Source organism: Anopheles merus, chromosome 2L (assembly GCF_017562075.2).
Source record: "Anopheles merus strain MAF chromosome 2L, AmerM5.1, whole genome shotgun sequence".
Taxonomy (NCBI): domain Eukaryota; kingdom Metazoa; phylum Arthropoda; class Insecta; order Diptera; family Culicidae; genus Anopheles; species Anopheles merus.
In genome coordinates this window covers 17,633,902-17,646,730 of record NC_054083.1, presented here as the reverse complement: position 1 = coordinate 17,646,730, position 12,829 = coordinate 17,633,902, and the positions used below count along the sequence as shown (strand labels likewise).

General features: G+C 44.8%; 1 protein-coding gene across 5 annotated transcripts in view; it reads right to left on the bottom strand.

The window, feature by feature from the left end:
* The window catches only part of LOC121593073 (Down syndrome cell adhesion molecule-like protein Dscam2), a 46,676-nt gene that overhangs the window by 19,740 nt on the left and 14,107 nt on the right, over positions 1-12,829 (bottom strand). For all 5 annotated transcript variants that reach the window (XR_006004726.1, XM_041915120.1, XM_041915119.1 and 2 more), the window contains exons 3-13: positions 12,409-12,637; positions 9,732-9,874; positions 9,347-9,508; positions 9,040-9,189; positions 8,699-8,819; positions 5,726-5,843; positions 2,740-2,954; positions 2,385-2,512; positions 1,984-2,289; positions 529-660; positions 105-254 (exon numbers count right to left, since the gene is read on the bottom strand). Coding sequence is in view for 4 of the 5 variants with exons in the window: in XM_041915120.1 (XP_041771054.1) it covers positions 105-254; positions 529-660; positions 1,984-2,289; positions 2,385-2,512; positions 2,740-2,954; positions 5,726-5,843; positions 8,699-8,819; positions 9,040-9,189; positions 9,347-9,508; positions 9,732-9,874; positions 12,409-12,637 (1,854 nt within the window). In the remaining variant the exon portion in view is untranslated. The remainder of the gene's footprint in view (positions 1-104; positions 255-528; positions 661-1,983; positions 2,290-2,384; positions 2,513-2,739; positions 2,955-5,725; positions 5,844-8,698; positions 8,820-9,039; positions 9,190-9,346; positions 9,509-9,731; positions 9,875-12,408; positions 12,638-12,829) is intronic.

Genomic DNA, 12,829 nt, shown 5'->3' with positions numbered 1-12,829 from the left:
GAGAGAGAGATACAATGCAAAGTAAAGGATTAGTTTCAATCAAATGCGACAGCTCGGCGGCCCCAAAACTGGTCATCGGATTCAGGCGCGATTGCAACACTTACTGTGTACCACTAATTGTAGCTCCCTGCGCCCTTCGTCACCATTCGGTCCGGTCACGATGCACGTGTACGGTCCTCGATCTTGCGCCGGGTCGACGGTATAAATTTTCAAATATCCGCCATGCTTAACGTCGGCCACACTGTACCGTGGTCCTGCAGGTTCCATTTCCGGAAGCGGTCATCACGCCGAATGCAAATGCCATAATAAATGATCCATTCATTCGTCGAGAAAACGATACAGGAAGAAGCGGTGCAGCATCACATCCGAAGCGAGGGAGCCAGTGTCAGTGAAAGCAAGAGAGAGAGAGAGAGAGAGAGAGAGAGAGAGAGAGAAGGAAAAGAGCGAGCAAAAGGATTACATTTAATCGACAAACGGTGCACATAGTGGCCAGCGGGGAGGCACATTATGTTTTCCATTACGTCCTACCGGAAACCAGTTCATTTCCGCCCCGTATCCAACGCACTGACTGGATGGGATGGCCGGAGAAGGGACAGTGCAGCTCGATCGGCTCGCCAGCAACAGCCGTAATGGGTCCAATGGCACGTACGTAGGGTGGTCCTGTGAAGAAAAGCGCATGGCAAGTGGCCCCGGTTAGTATGTGTGTGTGTGGGTCAGCAGTAGCAGCTGCCGGACGGACCAAAACCGGACGCTTCGAAACCGCACGATGGTAAATCCTTACAGTGTGCTGCAGAAGGACGGATTACTGGGTTTGCTGCTTTTTAAGGGATTTGAATAAATTCGGGTGCACCACAGTTAGGCAAACATGCAACTGATATTTTGGTGTGTTTTTAAGGCAGATTAGAACATAAATGTATGGAAAATTTAGATTTAAGTGAAACCTTAATAAAATAACAGTAATCAAATAAAAATAAACATTTCAATTGTTAAAAATATTGAATTCGTAAGAAAATAATAAAAATTAATCAAAATTAGGGTAAATGTACCCACCGTGGTGCAGTTTGTAGGGCTACAGATGTGCATTGATAGATTTAAAATGTAAGCAAGAAAAATTTATGAATATTTTAACACATAGTAATTGGAATATGTTTTATCTTCGCATGAAAAACCATTTTTATCATGAAACACAAACCATGAAACAAACTAACAAAAAATAAACATATTTTTGTGATTTCCTTGTCATATCTATAATGGTGGTATGGTTCCTATAGTTGTCATATTGTGTTCCTATAGTGGTGGTAGTCAAATATACCTCAAAAACAGTGTATAATATCAATGGAACTTAGTTTTGAAGCTGTTTGCGTATGGTTAGTAAAGAATTACTCCATAATATTGATTGATTACATCATTTATTTGGTAAAATAATTACAGGAAAACTCAGTTCTATTGCTTATTTCTGTTGAATTTCATAAGAGTTATGTTAGGAAAATAATAATTGCTTTGTTATGTGGTCTTTACAGCGTTAACACAAATACGAGTTTTGTTATAAAATCATCCTTAGGATTTTGGAAAAATGTGACACATTTCACAAAGTAATGGATATTTCTGTGACTATGTAACGGAATGGTCCCATTTAGCTTGTAAAGCGTTTTTAATAGACAAGAGAACATTTCACAATAACATAAATAACTTGATTACTCTTAAATTCTCGTATGGAGCGCATTTCAGTATACTACCACCACTAGACCTCTTTTCTGCAGCGCACTGTAACGGTGCTGCCACCGGAGACCAGCGACAAGCGCCCAATGTGGCTCTCCATTCGGAGGCAGTTAAGCTTTCGACAGGTTAAAGCAATAGCAGCAGGTGTTAATAGCAAGCACTATCATTGTGCGATCGTGCGATGCAAACCCAGAAACCCCCGAAAAAGGGGGTAACTACCCCTTCGCCCAACCCTCCCTCTCTCCCTTCGCACACAGCACTTACCGTAAACGTTCAGGCGAGCCTTGTGCGAAGCGGTGCCCATGCTGTTGGACGCGACGCAGGTGTACAGCCCGCCGTCGTCGCTGTGCACGTGGCTGATGTTGAGGTGCGTCGTTACGTGACTGTTGATGTCGAGAAACTGATCCATCGTGTAACGGTGCAGTGACGAGACGTCGAGGATGGGCTGGTAGTCGAGCAGCCAGACAAACTGCGGTGGGGGCGACCCGGCCGCCGAGCATTTCAGCGAGATGTACGCCGAGGCGCGCACATTCTGCTCCACAAAGCCATAGCTTATCTCCGGTGGGCTTTCTGGTGGGATGGGATGGGCGAGCGAGTGATGCGGGAGCAAAAAAGGGACCGATAAAACTTTGCCTGCTCGCAGGGCCCGGCACACCAATACATACCTCCGAGTTTCAATTCCGAGCTGCCCTGAGCGCTGCTGCGTGCATTCGACACAATGCACTGATAAATTCCTTGATCCTTCTTGCTTACCCTATCAATTTTTAGTGTGTTTGCCGACAGCAGACTCATGCTGGTGGACGAGGCAAAGTGGTAAAGAGTAAAAACGTCAAAATGATGATAAGCATAGAGGGAGTGCCGGGATAGACAGGTGGAACAAAATGGCAAACAATCGATGGGAGAAAAATAGCCCAACAAAGGGAGTAGTAAAAAGTAAAGAAAGAGACGAGAAGATGCATATTTGTGAAGATCCGACGCGTCCTTGGTTGGGAAGGACCGGAGGCGCGCGCGTTATTGTACCTGCGTTCCGAGCGACCGTTAGAAAACAGCTCCTGTCCGTTGTGAAACCATTCGATTTTGTTCACCTCGCTGCCGTAGATGGAGCAGTTCAGCAGGGCCGAATTGCCCGAGTTGATAATCTGGATCTGGGGATGTATGTGCGCCACCAGCTCGTTGCTGATCGTGAGATGGATCTCCAGCTTCTGTTCGCCGAACTGATTGAATGCTTTGCATATCTGCACGTGAGAAGTTGAATTGAAAACGGACGTTTGCTGGTTAGGTTACCGGTTATACATGGTGGGGCAATGTTGCTATGCTTCTTGTGCTACTGATTGCATTAAACCATGCACCGACCGTGAATGGAATGTTTAATGTGTGAGAAAATCGTTGTATAAGAAGCATATTTCCAGCGAGCAAATATTTCTAACAATGGCCAAAGATTTTTCTAATAAAGTATCAGCTATTCGAATAGTTCAGTCTTTTTCATTGTGTGAGTGACATCTCGAGGGGCAAGTTATTTTATCGGGATAAGGAAAGCAATAAATTCCAGAATTTAAATGGAGAGTATTGGGGTATATGAAAGCAGATGTGTATACACTAGTGATGGGCGGGTCGACTCGAACCTATCGGGTCGGAGCCATCCGTAAGCGACCCGGAGTCGTTCGAGTCGACCCGGAAGGTACAAGTAGGTTCAGTGGGTGCAACTACTCCGGTAGGTGCGAGAAAGTATATGCGACTCTGACCCGTTGGTGCAACGAGTTCGCGTCGGGTCGGGCCACGGTAGGTTCAGTTTGACCCGCGGGTGCAGCGAGTTCGGGTCGACCCGACTGATGAGTAGGTGCGAGAAAGCATAAGCGACTTCGATCCGTTGGTGCAGCGAGTACGGGTCGGGTCGGGTCGGATTGAACCTGCCTTGACACGACCCGACCCGAACTCGTTGCACCAACGGGCCGGAGTCGCTTATGCTTTCTCGCACCTGCTCATCAGTCGGGTCGACCCGAACTCGCTGCACCCGCGGGTCAAACTGAACCTACCGTGGCCCGACCCGACGCGAACTCGTTGCACCAACGGGTCAGAGTCGCTTATGCTTTCTCGCACCTACCGGAGTAGTTGCACCCACTGAACCTACTTGTTCCTTTCGGGTCGACCCGAACGACTCCGGGTCGCTTACGGATGGCTCCGACCCAATAGGTTCGGGTCGACCCGCCCATCACTACTATATACCAAAATCAAATATCATACGCCATGGTTTTTGCATATGCCTTCATAGAATCGACTGCGAAACTCTGTAAACGGGCTAAATAAACTAATTTTAAACAAATAAGAAATCAAACATAACACTACTTAGGCAAACAATAGGTAATAGTGCAGGGAGTTTTCGCCTTGTGATACAAAATGCAACATTAGAAGTCCGTTAGATCTATTAATTACATAACTGTTTGATTCTTGTTACCTAACCATTTTTAAGTTTTTGGAACTTTATATTTTTGAATGAGAATTCATTCGTGATGAGAATATCTGCAATGATAATAGCTATTTCTACAGTTTATAACGTTTTAGCTGACCGATTACAGCAGATCATAACAATAATGACTAAAACTAATAGCCTGAGAACTTCATAATTACTATGTATTACTATATACTATTACTTACTGTATTATATTTTATTCTAAAAAAAAGTTATTTAAAAATTATTGAGACTCTTTATTCCAGTAATGGGAAAAAATAAAACCTATGATTTGTGTTAAGGCAGAAGAAGTTTCGAAACTATTTAGCGAATGTTGAACGAATTGTAGCGAGAATGAATATATGAGATAGACGCGAGCAAATTTATTTAGCTTTAAGCTTACGTAGCAAGACTAATTGTGCGTTATTGAAAGTATTGGCCGAATTGTTTATGTATTGCTGATTATTAAACATTAGAAGTAGGGTATTATAATAAACAAAAAGGCCCTTCTGTAATGTCAGTTAACATTAACAATGTAAAAATTATCTCCATCGCTTTAAAAGCGTTACTTTATTTGTGAATAGCCTTTTACCAATCAAAAAAAGATGTGTATTCACAGAGGTAAAAAAAACCTTTTAACTTATTAAATATTGAACGGTTTCTAGCGAATTCATATTATTTTTCAGCAAATTCCATGTTTCAAATACATTTAAAAAAACTGGTACTTTGTTTACTATTCTTCCAATGAAATACATACAATTCCAATTAATATAATATCATTTTTATCACCTTTGGAAAACGGTAACATCTATAATAGCAGAAATGTTTGAATGGAAGTTTGCTCAGAATGGGGACATATCAATTAATAGAAAACACATTAAATAAAAACACTCATCAGAAATGATTCGCACACAACAGCACACGTCCAACCAACTCGCGAGTCCTATCAATCATTTCAAGCGTACCGGAAATACTGTAGTTGATAGTGCTGTTGTGAGTTCACATTCATTATAAAATCGCCTGATAAACGGGATAAAAGCAGCAAGGAATGGGGGAAAGCGGTAAGAGCGTATCGATAACCATTCGGACACTGTATTAGCTGAAACTGAAGCTGAAGGGGATGGGGAGTTGAGTGCGGGAAAGTTGGAACATGGAAAGCGCAGAGCAGGATAATGGAAGTACAACAATTAGCTGGTAGTGAATGCACCGACCCACCGTCGGATATCACGGATGGGATCGACGCAAACAAACACATCATGCACAATGCAAAAGTGAGCGAGGCAGCGGGAAAAAAATAATTGAACTAGAAGCAGGCCCTGGACTGAAGTGGATTAGTCGCAGTTTCCAACGTTTGTTTTGCACTTTCGTTCATTTACGTTTGCGTTCTACCTCTCGATGGCCGTTGCATCGATGGCTGTGGCGCACCCGCACGATTGTGCATTCTTGTACGCCACGGTTCGATGAATCGTTATGTTCTGGTCAGTTCCGATCACCTTTGCATGGTACGCTCTCATGAGTGTGTATGTGTGTTTGTGAAATCTATTATACGTAAATAATTACCCATCTTCCGGCATCTCGTTCGTCGACGTTGCGGATGAATAGCAGCGACTGCGATGGCACGATCCGCTGCGAGGACGGCACGGTATATAACGATCCAGTGTCCGAGATGCGAAACCAGCTACGAGGGGAGCGTAAGAGCGTCGCGATCAGGAATGTCCCACCAGTCGGCCAAACGTGCAGGTCGGTGCGATGTCACCGTGAAGCGTGCGGGCGCCGGGATGCAACAGAAAGCAAACCGTGATGATAGTTATAGGAAGCGGCATCCCGTGCCCAGGGTGCACACGGTTTTCGGCCGCAGCGAAGGACCGTGGGAATGGGCGTGGGGAAAGGATACAGAAACATCATCGACATCGGTCACATCATCCCGATGGTTGGCAAATGGCGGGAGAAGACAAATAAATCAAACCATGTGCATAATTAATGTTCAATCAATTCGATTTAAATTAGTTTACGCTCTGATAATTCGGTATCGAGCACCGATGAAGGCAGCGATAGTACAACAATACCGCGCCGAACCCGCGGTAACCAACACATTCGCGTGTGGACAACAAAGAGATAGAGAGAGAGAGAGAAGGAGAGAGAGAGAGAGTATGAGAGAAAGCTTCGATATATAGGTAGAAAGTCTGCCCAAGCCCAGGAGACTCTCTCTCGTGTGTTTCACGATCGAATCTCATCTCGATGTTATGCCCCATCCTAATGGATTGGATGGCCGCGATCCGTTCCTCCCAGACCGTCCTTCAAACCTGTACATCCTCCCCATCCCTCCTATAAGTGGCTCCTGATTGCATTACAGAAACGTTCACATTTGAGTGGTTTATTTCCCGCATGCCGAACTTCGGACAGCATTAACCCGATAAGGCTATGCGGGTGATAGATTGTGCGTGTTTGCCGTGCGGTAATTATTTCGACCGCTTCGGATTAGCGCCAAAGGTCCGAGTGAATTTGCGGTGTGCCCGGTCGTGATTAAATTTTATTTCTAATTCATCTCGATGCACGGCGATGCGGGCCAGGTGAGCGCCTGTTGAATTAATTTCGACTGTGGGCGCGGCCCCAACCCAACTCAACACTGTATGGATGTAAAATCGTAAAAACTGGGAATTGAATGTGGAAGAAAAAAAACTGCATTGAATGCACCTAATTAAAGGTGGAAACCACTGCAACACTCAAAATTGTCAAGTTAACAAATGAAAATTAGTATTTTGGCAACTGTAATCGAGTGGAATTTTGCATACAATGTGTTGATGCCGGAGATACTCTCGCGCTACCCTAGTTAATTTGAAACTCTGAATGGCAGATGAGAAATATTATTGACGCAATCATTTTTACGCTTGTTTTTGCATTCATTGCTTTTAAAATGCAACTAAAGTTACGGTGGCAAGTGTGCTACAATTACGATGCATTAGCAGGTTATGTGAAATTGGCTACAACATGTTTAATGCTGAAGATGTTTAAGCATGATTACCTAATAATAACAATTTTAAGAGTATGCATGATATGAGCAAATGAAACCAATAAGGGCACTTGCCTTTCCTACCAAATATAGTATACTGAATATCACTAAAAAATGTATACTGTTGTTCATCAACTATCTTTTTTATTGTTTTGAGGTAAACGATGTTTAGTTTTGCCCTAAGTTGTTACGACCTTTTTTCTTTTTATTGTTTGAGGTAAACGATGTTTAGTTAAAGTTCCTTAAAGTTGTTACGAATTTATTACCTTTTTTCTTCCATATATTGCAGTGGATAAAAACAGGAAATTGCTGGAAGTAATGGTTACCCATCTCATGTTAGCCTCATGTTAAAAAGAAGGAAAATATTCATAAAACATCGTTTGGCTGTCAGAATGAATCTGGAGCTAGTGAACATGGTTCGATAACATTTAAATCTGACTTGAAAAACCTTGTGAGATGCGCTCTCTCTTTCTCTCTCTCTTTCTTTCTCTCTCTCTCTCTCACACACACACACACTTCGATTAATCTTGACAATTTCCTCTAATGAGATTCGCTGAGCAAGAAGTACGAGCTATGGCCGGTATCGTGGTACAGTCGTCATTTTGTACGACTACCAACATGTCTATCATGGGTTCAAGCCTCGAGTGAACCGTGTCCCCGTTCCAGTTGATAGCATCAATTCCAATATCATTAGATTTTACTTACTTTTATGTGTGACATGTGTGTCTAAAAGTTAAATTGTCTTCGGCTACATAAAACGCTTCATACTGCCATGCACTATGTACTATCAACCCAGGAATGGAACATTCCTAGGATACAAAAATGAACGCATATGTAACTTTAAACATTATAATTTTTTAAATTAAAACAACCACAAAACTGCATAAGAAACACCGAAGTGATAACACCCCACGAGCTATAAAGATTAGCCTGTCGGACCAACCGTACCCCGGATCGGTTTCGTTACCCATACAGGTGCAAAGTGCAGATTATTCGCCCTACCACGGCACGGGAACCCTCGGGCAACATCAAACGGCCGGGTGAGATTGATCTGGGATGCTTTAATCGCTTTCAACCAGTGCCCTCGAGCGATTTATACCACCGAGAGGACGCTGTGGTGGAGTAGATCTCACGGCAACGATCAAAGTGTATCAAAATTGCAGTATCCATCAATGGATCATAAATGAATTTATTATGAATCCTGCCAAGGGGTCCTCGAGAAAAGGGACCAGTTGACACACCCCGGTTGCTTTCTCTGTATTTCACTCCCTGCTCTCTCTCTCTCTCTCTCTCTCTCTCTCTCTCTCTCTCTCTCTTTCTCTCTCTCTTTCCCCCATTCTACGCTCGTGGTCGAATGGTGAAAACATAAATTTCCCATTTACTGTCGGGGAACGGGTCGAGTTTCCCGCACCGATGCCGGAGGTTCGGAGCGGCTACGTACAGCGTTCGCGCCGCGAAAGGGACGATGAAGGGCGAAGGGCTGTATGCCGGGCTATCAAAGTTAATGGGATGAAAATACTTACGAGAAGCTGGGAACGGGATTTCCCTGGACATTGCATGGTAACTGCACACTGGCTCCCTTGCCGGCCTTGAGCTCGCTCACTGACTTCTGGCTAGTGGATGGCGCCATGTTTGGAATGTTATCTGTATGTGTGCAAGTGCGTGTGTGTGTGTATGTGGGTGTGTGCGTGCGCCAGTAGTGTATTGTTCAGAAAAGAGGATCAAAGAAGGGGAGGGCAGGTTGATTTAGGCAGAGAGCGATGGCGTAATTGTATTAGAACTTTCGATACTCGGTCACTCGGAGCAACCGAGCTGCATCGTACGCTATCGCACGTTCCGGTGAGTTTCTATGGAAAAGGCGTACCTTTCAGGGTGAGCAGGATGGCTTCGCTTGTTTTGCGCTCGCCCGTCAGCGTGTCGACCGTTACGCATGAGAACCGCTTCAATCTGTCCTCCTCATTGACGTTCCGTATGCACAGCTCTCCGCCGGGCGTTGTGACAACATACCGAGTGCCTGTGATGGGAAAAGGAAGGAGTGCGTGAGACACGGACTCCGTTGTGTTCGGGCGTCTGCCGTACGGGTCGCAATGTAACGTGACAACAACTCGCCTCTCCCACTGGTACGAGTTCGTACGGCTGGACAGGTTGTGCTGCTGCTGGAGGCTACTCACCGATGTCGGACCGGCCGGGAAGAAGCATTTCCTTCTCGCCGAACCATGACGACACATGGACGAATTCCCGCACGTGCGACGAGACGAAGCACTTCAGGAAGGCGGTGTTGCCGAGCGTCACATCGGTGGTCTCCACCTTTACCTCGTACGGTTGCCGTACCACTGCAGCAGCATCGTGCCACAAACGTGTGAGAGTGTTTTGGTGAGCGATGCGAAAGGAGAAGTAAAAGAAAAACAGGATTCACCGAAAAGGAAAACAAAGTTCCAGCTCAGCAGTGTCGTGGGTAATGTCGAACCGGTCCAAGAATGTCGTCGTCGTCGTCGTCGTCATACGTCTGCGTGTCGCCGTCAGGGCGTGCTTAGCTGAGAAGAGCGGGAAACTTACCTGCCCGTACCCGGATGTCGTGGCTGAGCAGTACGTAGTAGGAGTAGCTGATCCTGCACCGATAAGTCGTATCGTGTACGTCCGTGCGAAAGAGATGCCCGGCGAACGGAGGGAAGTAGAGCGTTCCATTTGGCAACGCTTGCCTGGGTGAGCGGTGGATAGCGGTAACCGGCAAAAGGTAAGATAGAGCACAGGCGACGGGTTATAAGATGTTGACTCTATCCTTCGATGAAGCCCGGATGCCATCCTTTAGCTATATACGGGCTTGCATGTATTGTCAATATTGCCGATATCGATACATGCAAATGTAAATTTGATACAATACAAATCTTCCTGCTGTCAAGATACTAACGAACTAAAGGAGAGGTGAACGGAATGCAATCATACGTTGATCCAATGTTGAATTTTGGGCGAATGATACATCACATGCCAACAACCGAACAGTATCACCGCTGCTGGACATGTTTTCGCTGGAAAATAGATTCTGTTGAATAGTTTTTTTCCTACCCATCATCCTTACAGCGCTTTTCGACGAAATGAAGCGGATGTAACAATACAAGATCGAGGTCAATTTGGAGATGCAATTTACTTTTGCAGAAAAGCAAATCGCAAATCGATTCTGCAGAAAATGTAGTGCAAATTGTATCAAAGTATTATCGATTGAAAATTGTTCATCTCAGTTGTTTGAGATGCCTTTTTTTCATTTGTATATTCAAATGCATGAAAGCACTTGAAATAATAATTATTGTAGTTGTTGTAGTTTGGTTATCGATTGGTTTACTGTTGGATTCCTGGAGAAAATAGGAAAAGAGATTTTACAACGGACAAGCTTTTGTGCCAAAGTTGACAAATCATTAGGTATTTTATCGCTGTCATGGCCAAGCGCCTAGTAATTTATTCTTTGTACGAAACAACTCCTTGAAATTGATGAGATACAAGAACAATTTAAATGATTGCATTCTTTTGATGTTATTTGTTTAATAGAGTTTGACAACGACTGACATCTCCTTTTATGGTGAAGCATCGAACCTTCAAGGGATTGAGTATGTTTTGTAAGATTGTGACAGTAAAATTGATTTTTTAGGAAACTAATTCATCTCAGGAGACTTTACAGTAACTCTACAGGTTTTCAACGATTAGGGAAACCTGACAAAAGATTTGTTTGTGCTTTGTTATATGTAATTGGTACCGACTGTAATTCGCTACCGTTGTGCATTAAGGAAAAAAATTGTGCTATAGACTTTAAATCAACCCTTCATGGACGCTTCATATAATAACGAGCTGTACATCGTTCAATGATTTCATCATAAAGTTAAGTATTAAATTAGCCCTTAGTCAAGTTCGATACTAATAATGCGGCATATTCTCAGAAACCACACGAAGTGGTGCACGTCACTAGAGATCTGATTGATTCCTGAACCTGAACATTATAACTTTCAATCTTCCTTAACCTTCCTTATGTCTCCATTACCCGTCGGTTACTTTATCAACCGTTCCACAGTAACAGTACCTTGTTGTGACCGAATGCCAATCAAAGCACTGCACGAAATGCTACCAAAGATGCTTCAACCAGTACCTAGTACTTTATCATTCCCGATGGCTTCACTAGCGGCCGGATCTTCCTAATACCCTGGGCATGTGCGTTCTCTCCTACATACATACATGTATGTGCTGGCGTTGCATGAGGCGAAGACGTGTTCCGTTGGGCACGGACCCCGTACCCCACGTATGTAGTCTTGTAGACCCCTTGCTACCAGACGCACGCACGTAATCCCAATAAATATTGCATCAAGACACTCTGATAACTTTACGGAAGATTGAACAGGTACATAATGCGTCGTATATACATACACTCCCCTGTGTTGCCTCGTGTTTCGCATCGTACAAGGTTCATGCGAATATCTGCTCGCCCGGTGCACGCACATAATAAAGTGTACTATCATGTGAAGTGAACATAAAGAATGGCATCTTTCGCCCGCGCGCGCGTCTGCCGAGATTGCGTTTGCAAGGCATTAATGCGGCATATTCTTCTGTTTCAGTGGTTTCGGTGGAATTTCCTGCACGCTTCTCGTGCGTGTTGCGGGCGTACGGTGCAAGGTGGAATGTGGGTTCGAGGTGTGGGTGAGTTTGCTTTGTGATGCGGGACGATTTTTCGAATAAACTTCGGTTTACATGTTAGTTTCTTTGCGGTTTCCCAGGGGGGAGGGCGAACGACCAAAATACGCCGAGTCAGTGGATGAAGCGTGCGAACGCCGGAGCGTCGTCAGTTGAAAAAGGTCGCAACCGCAAATCGTGACTTTGGTTGTCTTCTAAACTTTTCCAAACACCAGAACACCAAAGAAACGCCACACCGCACTGTGTCGAGAAAGAAATTGAAGGTGCTGCGCATCGCCATCACCCAGGGCGGGGAGGAACCGCGGTTGTATGCTTACGTGCCGGGCTTTAGTTTATTTCTCCGTTGCGCCTTTCATCTTTAATTAATAATTCACGTATCAAACAGTACAGCCGCAGAACAGGAACAGAAGAAGTAGTTTTGCCGACAAACTTCACCTTTGCGCCTAACCTCCGCCGTGCGTCGTCGTGGGCACCGTCGTCATGTGCTCTAAACAAGCACCACATACCTACCTTGGACGATAATCTCGTGTTTGATATGTGATCTGCAAAGTTTTCCACTTACCTCAGCCCCGGTACGCTGCTCACCAGGCTGCCATCCTTCAGTATCCATTGGATGATCATTTGCGGACCACCGTAGGCCTGGCAGACGAGCTGCGAGTTGCCGGTGTCGTTGCTGAACAGTACGCTCGACGGAAGCTCGTGCAGAAAGTTGGGCATCTGAAGATTTTCCGACGACAGCGCCTGCCCCGCCTGCTCGATGAGTACCGCCAATGCTAGGTACTGGACGAAACCTGCAGGCCCGTCGGGGCACCATCGGGCGGATAAATGGATACGGGGTATGATTTATGAGGTTGTGCGCTAGTTTATTAGTGGATTTATTGCTGTTCGTAACAAATTTGTCTATCCCTAATAACAATACACCTCTGTCTGATATGGGAACTGGGTAGGTTGATTGTAACGGTGGTACTTTGGCCATTTTTCTT